The sequence below is a fragment of the Cyprinodon variegatus genome, unplaced genomic scaffold (assembly GCF_000732505.1).
Source record: "Cyprinodon variegatus isolate N-32 unplaced genomic scaffold, C_variegatus-1.0 Scaffold97, whole genome shotgun sequence".
Taxonomy (NCBI): domain Eukaryota; kingdom Metazoa; phylum Chordata; class Actinopteri; order Cyprinodontiformes; family Cyprinodontidae; genus Cyprinodon; species Cyprinodon variegatus.
This window is the reverse complement of record NW_015150550.1, coordinates 55,633-66,957: the sequence shown is the minus strand read 5'-3', so window position 1 is coordinate 66,957 and position 11,325 is coordinate 55,633. Positions and strand designations below refer to the sequence as shown.

The window sequence follows — 11,325 nt, the reverse complement described above, 5'->3', positions numbered from 1 at the left end:
AGTAGGTCGGTCCAAAATGTTGGTAGGGACATGTCCCTATGGTCCCTATGCAAACCTACGCCCATGAGTCCCTGAGCTTCTGGACCCTTTCCTATTTCGGACACCCCTCAGTGTTCCTTGGGTATTGCCAGGCCACCCTTATAAAAAATATCTGGCTACGTCTCTGCTCTAATGAAGGGGGTCTCAGAGGTGTCAGTGTTTAGGGGCCCATTTCCTCCTTGACCCTCTGAGATGTTTCTCTGACTGTCACAGTAAGCGTTTTAGATTCTCACTAATTAAGAGGAAGAAACCCCATTAAGTTTCACATGAGAGCGCATTTCCATCATGGGAAACGGGACCGTGAACGCACCAGAGCAGCGGCTGGGTGAACCTGCAGCTTCCATCCTGAGAGCACCAAGAAGCGGACTTCTTCCGCCAATGCGCAGCTGCTCGACTTTCAACACAAAGCTTCAATATCTCCAGCTAAAAGCTCAGAAAGTGCGCTTACCTTCCCCTGAAAACTCTTCTTCGCGGCTCCTCTTAGTCGCTCTTTGTTTTCTATCTTCTCATGATTTAAACGTTAGGAAATGAAGCAGGAGAGGATGTAGAGTGTTGACAGCAGGCCAGCCGCAGGGCGGTCAGTTCCTCTATCGGCTTTAGTACAAGGAAGTAAAAGTTCACTAGGATTATATGCACAGCATGTAACTTATGCAGCCTCAGAGTCCGGAAGCCAGGACGCTATCTATGCAAACTAGAGAAGCGCAGAGCTGCAGCTCTGACCTAAAGCTTTCAAAATAAACCTTCATTAAAGCAGCTGAAATGGGACGTTATAAACTCAGGGCTCTAAACTCAAGTACAGATTCGGTTTTAAAGATGTGCAAGATGAGAACCACATCAGTGCCTTTTGCACCATGTTTTTTCTTTCTTTCCCCAAACTGTTTAAATTTGATCACTTGTGCACTTTATGAAATGGTAATGTTCATTTTTACTGCTAAGCTGCTGCTCATTCACTGTCTGAAAGCTGTATAAAACAAATGTTTTGTTTTTTATACACCCTGTGTTTACAAAATGACAATAAAGTTGACTAAGTCTAAAGTCTAGAGCATATCCAAACGTGTCTCACCTCCTAAAACTTTGACATTTATGCTTTAAATGCGACATTAACCAATCTTCAAGAAAAAGGAAAATAAAGAAGCGACTATAATCCAGATGCATAAACATAAAAAACCTGAAACTAAACTATTTTTTATTCAGATTTGGCACCTGGGATCCCATATCCTGACCTGCCCTCTCCTTAACTTTTTTCAACGTCTTGTGTGGACATCTCTTGTCCAATTGCCCAACATTTCTGTTTGGCTCAGTTCTGGGCTTTTGTTCTGTCCTTCCAGATCAAATTGTTTTAATTATGAGCTCTTTAATCATGAAAAAAATCTCATTATCTACACCTTTCTTGCAAAAAAGTAGATGTGGCATCTCAACTGTTCATAGCTTCATCCACTCTAGCCTTCAGCATGACGGTGCCATCACCATACTTCACTGTAGCTTTGCTGCAACCAAAAGAGGCCCAATAAGTTTCAGTTTGGTTGATTCAGGCAAAAAACTAACTTTTAAAAAAAAAGGTTCTAGTATGTTTTGGTCAGAGCTGAGTGATTCTGTAAAAGAAATAGCTTCTGGACTAGCATTCAGTCCAGTGAACGCACCTACACCTAATTTATTCTGCAGGTCTGAAGAAGACTTTTCAGAATCACTGCAGAGTTTAGGGAGTTAAATCCTTTATAATGAATGAATAAAGTTTTAGGTCAGAAACATGATTAGAGCTTAGGGTGTCACATTGATCTGTTTTCATTCACATAGAAACTAATTATAAAGAAAGGGTAACATTTCAATTTGCATGTCTAAGATGAAAATCTTTGCAATATTTGGTCTTTCAAACCAATGGATGAGGTCCAGCAGAAATTAGCTCCACCTGCTGTTTTTTTCTCCTAGCGCTCGTGGTGTCATGTCGGGATAGCAGCTGGAAACACGCCTCTACAAGCAGCAAAATTAAAGAATGTATCCTATACATATATATAGGATTTTTTATTTCAAGCAAAAGTAAGGAGAAGAATAAGATCCACATAAAATGCTTTGGGATTGTCAGGAAAGTTATCAAAACTCTGGGAATTTAACTAGCAGGCTTTCCTGGTCAAATAACTTGTAATACATTTTTTCTTAAGTTTGTTCCTTCCTGGTTAATTATTATTCAAAATATGTATTTATTTTTAAGGCTCTGTAGAGGGTGATTATCACTTGAGCTGACTTCTAGTGTTTTCATCAGACTTATTTTGATTTCTGAAAATAAAACCCTAAACTTCCAAAAACAAAAACCAAACAGATATTGTTCTCAGTTGAACCAGATCCAGAAAGTTGCTGACAGAAGATCACATGAGCTGTGAGACATTTGCATCAGTTACTCAGGTATTTGCATGATAGCAGAGCAGATGAGGAGGAGGGAGCATGAATACAAGGCAGCCTTTCAGCTTCTCACCACCTGTTTGTCTTCATCTAATATCAGCATTTACAGCCTGTATGCTGCAGTCAGGCAGCACTAAAGCTGCTGCCCCTTATATCTAAAACATGTTCATATGAAGAAATAAAGCTCAGTCCCAAAGGTTGAAAAATCAAAGTCGACCCATAATTTCTCAATTAGATAACAAACACAATCCAGGAAATAGCTTCTCTACGAATGGAGCAGATTTATCTGTGTAAAGGTTTTAAGCAAAGATTTCCCTCAGCATCTGCTTCATCCGGACCATTCAAAGTATCTTTTAACACAGTAAATGTAATTAATAACTGATCCACATAAAGACTGATGCCATGAATTCTACTCACAACACAGTCATTGTTTGCTCCCAAATAGATTGAGGTTGCATAGATAGCATTTTGATTCCAAAATGACTGAAATGGTTGTAATTTAATGAACAATATAGCATAATTATTTGGATTAAAATAATATTTGAGTGATATAGTGGTTAAAAAGGTGAGCTTCAGAAAAAAATAATTTTTCTGTCATTTAATGAAAAAAAGTAATAAAAAAAAAAAGTCATGTTAATTGTTTTTTTCGTTGATTAATAAATTAGTTTGGTGTTCTGAAAGCTAAATGAAAGGGGGTAAAAACCTTTTCAAACAACTCATGGCTATCTCCACTTTCTCGTCATTACTATCCTAAATAAAGCTCATTGTTTATAAATCTGTTGTGCCTCGACTGAAGTGTTTTATATTTCCCATTCATATCAAGGTCCTTAAAATGACCAGAATGTTTGTATCATAAATGTCTCCATCCTGTGTAGTTTTTACACCAAAAAAAAAAAAACCTTTTTGACTCTGAAAGCTGCTTTTATATATATATATAGTTGTATAGTTTTACTTTAACCAAAATTAAAATCAAGGTCAGAATTATAAATGTAACATTACTCACTTTCAAAGCTGTTTTACATTAAATCATTTTTTGGCAAGTGAGATTTAATGTGCTCCATCCAAAAATCACATCTTGTACATTTATTTAGAAAGCAAACTCCACAATTTCAGATTATTTTAATACTGTGTATTTTAATCAACAGAAGAGCAAATCATGACATAAAAATGTCGCTAAACTAGATTTTAAAACTATTTTAAATGGATCTTTGGGGATTATTGTTGCTAATTTTATACCAACTTTGTTAGTTTTCAGTGAAAGTTTGCATTTTACAGCGAAGCAGCCAAGAGGAGCATGGTTAGTGGAGGAGCTGCAGAGACCCACAGCTCAGGTGGGACCTTGTGTTCGCAGTTCTGTGATTTCTCAGCAATTGCATAAATGTATTGTTAATATGGAGCATCTGAGCTGCAAAACTCATGTTTTTAATTGTTTAAACATGTCCATAAAGGGTTAGAGGGTATCTTAGCTGCAGATCCAGAACCAGGTGCAGGGAAACAAAGCAGAACACAAAAGTTTGACCACTTAGGAAGAAAAATCTGCACAGAAACACAGAGACATATAGTTAATGTTATTTTACTACAGGTGAACATACTGATAATCACTACATATACACACGTCTCATGATTCACTACATGCACTGTAAAAATCAATGTGACACTCGACTGTAACAGAGTTTACAAACTAAAAAGAACCTGAGGTAGAGAAACATCTGCTAGATATGTGACATTTTTCAAGTTTCACTGACACCACATGCAGCGTGTGCTCGTCATCAACAGTCATCAGGTCCATTAAAACGGACCTCAGAGGGGGAAAAAAAGGTGATTCCCAAAGTTTTTTTTTTTTTTGTTTAACAAACATCCAAACCAGATAAAACGCTAAAACACAGAAAGAATAATTCTGGTTAATCAGCTAACAGCAGGGATGGAACACAGAAATTAGAGATTAATAATCAGCTTAAGATTAATTACACTTTCCCGATGGTTTCATTTTGAATCTCACAAAGCTGCTCTGATCTGATGTCTACCTTAACTACTCGAAGAGGAGAGCAGGAGGATTTCAGAATGGAAGAAAGGATGCAAACATTAAAGAGATGCTGCTTCAGCTCCTCTACCATCATCATCTTCAGAGCAATAGAATAACCAGAGCGAGAGCGTGTCTCTGATCTGTAGCAAGCTCCTCTACCATCATCATCTTCAGAGCAATAGAATAACCAGAGCGAGAGCGTGTCTCTGATCTGTAGCAACCATCAGGACACGCTCAGTTGGATCAGACCAGAGCACAAAGACCCGATAGGAAGAAAACTGGTCGGCTCAGGTTTGGCTGCAATCTGCAGAAAGAGAGCAGCAGTTGGACCATCAGGAAGGAATCATCTCTGTTAAACTTATCAAAGATTAAACCACTAAAAAAATTACTTTGTTCAGATTTTCATTAATCAACAACAATTAAACATGAATTTATTCTTTAAAAAAATCCCCAAAGGGCTTCACATGCAGGGAGATACTTTCTGTTACATATTTTTCTATCAGTGAAAATGAAGAGGTTTGATTCTGTTGAGAAGCAGCCGGTCCAAGTGTGAATTCACACCCAGAGATGGAGAAGTTGCTAGCTGGTATAAGCTCATAGTTTAATGAGAGCTCTGACCTGCAACTACTGAGAAATCAGCCTGGAAGCCTGCATGGTTGTTCCCTTTTAAACAAGATGACAGTTTGTGGCTTAAAAAGCCGGAAGGATCCCCCGAGGCGGGAAATACTTCCATCTACTGATTACTTCAGGGAGGAAGATGGCTCCCTGTGGCTAATCGAAGTCTTCCTCCAGCTCATTGAACCCCTCGCTGTGCAGAGTTTTCCCTGTCAGCTCCATCATGGCCTGAACTTCTGGATCCACGTTCAGGATGCTCTTCTTACTATCCTCTTCCTCCCCCTGAAACAACAGACAGTCCAAGGATCAGTGGAAGGAAAGCCAAAGTTTCTCTGTTCTGTACTTCATCAGCCGACCCGGTACGTTCAATCAGATAAACAGTTCAGACCAAATGATTCCTATGAGTTAAATTTAGGACTGGTCACAGGAACCAGCAGATTGCATCATATTTCAACTGGGCCGTGATCCGTCATCCTTGGGAAGCTCTGGGGAAGCAAAGATCCAAGACGGGTCCTGGCAGCAGACATTTACCGCCCCTGTAAGGACAAGGAGATCTGGGCCTGACTCACAGTCTCCCCCTGGTGGTTTCTATACTGGTCGGCAGAACTGAGAAAATTTTCAGCTCTGCATGTTCATGGGATTTTTTTCCCAATCAGTCTAAACATTCATAGGGCTTCTTAAAGGTTTCCAAGAAGCTACGCAAAAAAGGTCTGGTAATAAAAATGAACAGAATCTGCCTAAAATATCATCATGGTCGGAATCTGCAGCAAAGGAAATAAATGCACGGAATAATGTTTGAAGATTAAAATGATAAGGAGAAATATTTGTAGCTACAAAAACAACCATCTGCATGGTTGTCATGGTAACAGAGGGGCTTTCTCAAGAGTACTTTAGAGAAACTCTTTGGTTCAGGTGTGCCACCCACCCCATCCCCGTACCTCAGGTGGCTGGGGGGGTTTCCCCACAGCCCACACCTCCACAGAGTCCAGGGTGAAGTCCTCGTCTCCAGACAGCTGGGGGCTGCCATAGGTGGTACATTTGGGTCGCGCTCGGCTGTGACCCTGCCCAAAGTCGCAGTCCAGCCACAAACCAAAGTAGTCGTGTTGACCTCCCATTCCCTGATGGGATCAGAAGACAGAGCAGAGGAAGCTTTTAGAGGCCATCAGTTACCTGATCAATCTGCTTTCATCATTCACAGCCAGATCTTGACTGGAAGGCGTCCTAATGTTCTGGAGCGGCTCAGCCCTGCAGACCTGAACCTGCTACTGGATCAATGGAGGGACCTAAAATTAGAGTGATGGTGAGGAGGACTTCTTGGAACTCATCACAAAACATCCAGAAAGCCAAAGATTTCTTTAATTCATTATCGAGACAAGAATAAATATTCGTTTTTTTTTTTATTATATTTTATAAAACAAATGATTAAATTTAGGTTAACTTCAATGCTTCTGTAGGAAACTATGCTATTAAGCAGGAGCACCTGTTGACCGGCTCGTGTTGATAGAAGGAGTTAAAACTCAGCTCAAACCAGATCTGAAAGTGAAGAACTACGATGATGAGGGATGCCTGTGATACAGCCTTCTGTGACCAAGCAAACAGGTTTTCTCTCTGACTGAAGGTGACTTGTACCAATGTTTGTCTTCTTACCACTTTAAAGTCGTGCTATGTCAGCTGTACTGTAGGGTTCTGATGGAGACAGCATCAGACTGAAACCTGGTTCTAGATCAGACGGGGTGTTGGAATCAGATTGATCTTACTACGTTTCCTTTAGATTTCATTCAAATATTAAATGATGTTCCATCACTTGAGCCATTTCTGCTGATGTGTGGTTTGTTTCATGGCTAATTCTCTGCTAGGTTTTATGTAGGGAGGGGGGGGTTGTGGGGTCTAAACAATCATAGAGCGTGAAGCAAAGCCGTAAGGTTCTGCTCTACTGGTCTCCTGCCTGCTCACCAGTCCGTTGGGCATTGTCTGCTGGTGCTGGTTGAGGTACATGAAGTGTTCGTTGTATCCTGTTGCCGTGTAGACTCTCAGCGTGGGGAACACAGAGAACAGGAAGCATCTGGAGTCCCCTGCACACAAATAAACAAATCACAGAGATCTGAGCCCAACGCCAGGTTCCAGTCCTCGGTATTCAAACAAGCGGTGACACTTCCTCCATGCTTTGCCTTTTTGGGGGCTTGATTGGCCCCCAGCTGCAGATGCCTTCGCAACGTTAACAAAGACCCTCAGAAATAAAAGCAAAAGATCCATTTTCTTTACCGCCTGAACATCCTAACCCAGTTTCACTAATGAGATCCGATGTGCAGTAAAATATGCATGAATGACATCGATACATAAATAAAGAATTAAATATTCCAATATATAAATCAGAAATTGACTGATGGATTTTTTGTTGCTGATATCTAACCCTAAGGCAGCTAATAACTAATATTTTAGGCTGTTCTTGTTTTTTGTATTTAGCTGAATGGTTTTGATTTTGAGGCATTATTTGAATTTGGCCATTTTCTGTGAAATAATCGTTTTGAAGCAGACGCTTTTTTGTTCCTTTTTCTATTCAGCCCCCATACTTTTAAGACCCCACTTCTCTTTTGACTGATTTCTTCTTCAGAGAAACTGTATAGAAATCAGGGCAATCTTGCTTTAAAATCTAATCTCTGATTTTTTTTCCCTACCAAATCAAGTTCACTGATTTTTTTTCCCTCACTTGAGGTTTTATAATAAAAATGAAAAATGACATAACACTAACTAAATGTAAATAATAATGACATTTTTGCTTGTTTGTAAAATCTGCTTCACAACAATTAAGATCAAACGTTTGCAGCTGGTATCACACAGAGAGCTGGTTAACCAGTTATATAATTGATATCTAAGAGCAAAAATGATGAACTATGGAAGCAGAAGGAGAGGATTAGTAAAAAAAAAAAAAGAAATCAAAAACAATGTTTTTTTTATATTTTCCTCTTGGTAACATTTCTTCCAGTGACAACAGGTTATCAGAGACAGCTTTAACTCTTCCATACATTAAGTTATAGTAAACACTGTCCTCTAGCTCTATGTCGCCATGGAAACCATGGAGCCACAACCCATGCCTAGATTTATAACTCCTTAAGCTGTAAAGACAATGTCTGAGTCTTTTATTTTTAAAATTTAAAAAGTTTTGTCGTCCTTGGTTCCTGTAGGTTTTCATTTGGATTCCCTCCGCTGTGGGGCAACAGAAGGTGTTTCTGTTTAAATGCGACCATCCTGATGGAAAGGAGATAAAAGGAGATAAAAACAGGCCTCTGCTGGGCCGAATAATCTGAGTCCACCTTACAAGAGATAAACTCAATCTAAAGGAAGGAGATGGAGATAAACGGTAACGGTTAAAGACCTAAAGTGGTGTAGATGAAACATTTGTTTGGGATTTTTAACATAGCACCTGGACCTTTCCTTTCCATACATACAGACCCCATCGTATATATGCAGCAGTACAGATTTTTTGCAGTACAAATGAAGTCAGTGCACAGCTGTGCGCACATTTTATTTGGTTGTTTATAATTCAGAATTAACTTTAATCTAAGCAAATCATTAACATAAAAATTTAATTAAAAAAAATATCTAGCTTCAACTAGTGTGCTGATTTAAAGTGCTGGACCCCTCTTCTTTTAATTAGAAGACTGATGGAGACGCTACACGGTTGATCATCATCATCATCATCCTCCTCTCAGGATCAAATGATTTTTAGTTATAGAGCAGCGGTTAAGAGGACAACAGTTCCTGTTCTCACCCTGGAACTGAGGCTTCATCTCCCAGGCTTGCGATGCAAAGCCCCCAAAAACATGGCCCTTGGTGTCTTTGATGAGCAGCACGGTGGGGCCGTGGTGCGTCAGACCCGACACCATCTTGGTGAAGCTCTCCCCATGCAGGTGTGTGGAAAACACCAGCCTCCAGGGGGTGCTGTAGCTGTCCGGTAACTAAGGGAAAATAAGAGGAGAGAGAAAGTGGTTGTTGGTGAGGAACAGTTTGCAAGGATGCTGCTGATCCTCCACAGGAAATAAAAGCGAGGATAGAGGCTGAACATCAGTGGTCCCCCACAGAAGAGAGTGGTTATCATCAGAAGGGGATTATCTGCCGAGAAGGAGGCCTGTTTGTAAATGAACCAACTGCAGCCGTTCTGGTTCTGGTCTCAGAGGTTCTCCAGAGAATAACCAGTATCATGGAGAAAGTTTTGGTGGTGTTTAAATCAGGGTTTCAACAGCTTTCAACATCTCCCAGATCAACCCATCATCTGAAGATGAACCACCTGCTGATCTACATCAATGCCAGGAGGACACGGGGATTCTGGAGGAGCTGCAGACATTCATAGCTCAGGTGGAACAAGGCATATTCTTCTGCTAAAATGGCCTAGTCAAAGTAAAGACCTAAATCCAACAATGATCTATGATTAGACTTTAAAAAAGAACATCTCAGATGTTCTGAAATGGGCAAATGTTCAGTCAGTAGAGTTGAAGCTGAAGGACACGGACCTCATTAGACCAGTAGCCAGAAGAGGTTTTACAGAGATCTGCATCAGATACAAAAAAGAGTAAAACCCATATATTTCCTCATCGTAGCCATGTTCTACTCCTTGTTATCGGTCAGCTGATTAAGGCCACAGCAGATTCATATTAAAATGCTAAAAACTATAGCTCTAAAAGTGATTTATTTTGTTCTCATTTAAGACCTTCTACTCATTAAATTAAAGGTATAGTGGAGGATACTCTTTTTCCGGTTGGATCACCAAAATAAGTGGTCCTCCTAATTTTCAATCATTCTGTTTACGTAAGGCCGTCCTACATGCTCGTTCCCATTTTCACTTACCGGTGGTGAGTCTGACATGGTGGAAAAATTGCAAATCTTTTGTAAAGTAAGCTTGTATGAGCGATGCAAACAGCAACTTTGAAACAGAGCGTGCATGAGGAGAAATTGGCTCGTGCATGCTCTTGTGCGTGTTTAATAGATTTTCCCTCTTGGGAGCGTGTACAGGGTTGTGCATGTGCATTTCTGGAGAATGGAGAGGGTTTTCTTTTCAAAAATTCACGAAAATCTCCACTAAACCTTTAAAATATCTTAAAAATGTAATCTGCAGAATTTTAAGGTGAGCCACAACTAAACTGGGAATAACTAAATCAAACAGATACAGTCTTGGCTTCTGATGAACCCAAAGTGAATACTTTGAACCCCAGACCTGTGGAGCAAGAAACATGAGGGTGGGGATGTCCAGCAGGCACTTCAGGTCCTTCCAGTGTGTCTCCTTGCATAGAGGCAGTAAAGTTGGGGCCGTCCAAGAACCCAGAGACACATTCAGGCCCTCTGCAACCAGGATCTCCAAGTATAGGGAAACCTGGGAGACCCTGAAGATCCAGTCCTCCAGACAGGAAACATCACAAGTTCCCTGATCTGAGGGGAGAAGACAGACGCAGTAAGTGGAGAGCATCCCTGGAGATGTCCACAAACTTGATAGTCACTGGTTTACCTGAAGCTTTGAGCTCAGAGCACATCTGCTCTGCCAGCAGTTTGATCCCCAGCTGGGTGTCACCCATCTGCTCTGGCTTCCAGCCCTGCAGGCGCCCCCTTTTGGTCAGAATCTGAACTATAGCAGAAATCAGGTCCTCCAAGAACTGAAGAAAAGCAAAAACCATGAAGCTGAGAACCGACCAGCAAATCAACACTGTAAAATTTCCTGTTAACTCCCCCGCCTCACTTACCGCTGCCACCTGTTCACAGGTGACAACATCTGGAACCCCCTCTGCATTGTGGGACATGACCAAGACGAGTGGGGCCCGTTCCTCTGCAGTCCCTCGGAGGGTGTCCGCCAGGAAGACGATCAGCTGCTCCCGGTCAACCCCTGCGGTGCCTTCCTTTGCTGAAGCCGACGGTGCCGCCTGTCCTGGGTCGATGCTGCACATGCATCGGTAGATCCTCTTCACCATGGTGTCTGAAGCCAGGTCACCCATGGAGGTCTGCCAGAGACATTGGCAGGAATTAGAGAAAGGAAAGGCAGAAAACACAAAGAAACTGACCTTTTAGAGTAACTTCTAAAATCATTTAGATAACTGAGTAGAAGAAGTGATCGGATGACACATGGTGTATTGTTTATTACCCAGGACTTGGGGTCAAAAGTAACCATGAACATTTATGAGCAAAAAAATATTATTCTAACTCTGCCTGACATTTTCACAACATCCAAGACTTCATACTAGGGATGCACTATATAATCGGCCCCCTATCGG

The 11,325-nt window shown here is 40.9% G+C and overlaps 2 protein-coding genes across 2 annotated transcripts in view; both read right to left on the bottom strand.

Annotated features, from left to right (window-relative positions):
* Nucleotides 1-628, bottom strand: part of plcg2 (phospholipase C gamma 2) — a 47,307-nt gene extending 46,679 nt beyond the window's left edge. The window contains exon 1 of the mRNA XM_015374107.1: nt 488-628. The gene's annotated coding sequence lies outside the window, so the exon portion shown is untranslated. The remainder of the gene's footprint in view (nt 1-487) is intronic.
* Nucleotides 629-4,279: 3,651 nt separating this feature from the next.
* Nucleotides 4,280-11,325, bottom strand: part of tldc1 (TBC/LysM-associated domain containing 1) — a 10,499-nt gene continuing 3,453 nt past the window's right edge. Inside the window, exons 3-10 of the mRNA XM_015374096.1 lie at nt 10,801-11,055; nt 10,569-10,713; nt 10,281-10,492; nt 8,841-9,027; nt 7,025-7,143; nt 6,010-6,189; nt 4,678-5,353; nt 4,280-4,606 (exon numbers count right to left, since the gene is read on the bottom strand). Coding sequence (XP_015229582.1) covers nt 5,228-5,353; nt 6,010-6,189; nt 7,025-7,143; nt 8,841-9,027; nt 10,281-10,492; nt 10,569-10,713; nt 10,801-11,055 — 1,224 coding nt within the window. The 3' untranslated portion in view covers nt 4,280-4,606; nt 4,678-5,227. The remainder of the gene's footprint in view (nt 4,607-4,677; nt 5,354-6,009; nt 6,190-7,024; nt 7,144-8,840; nt 9,028-10,280; nt 10,493-10,568; nt 10,714-10,800; nt 11,056-11,325) is intronic.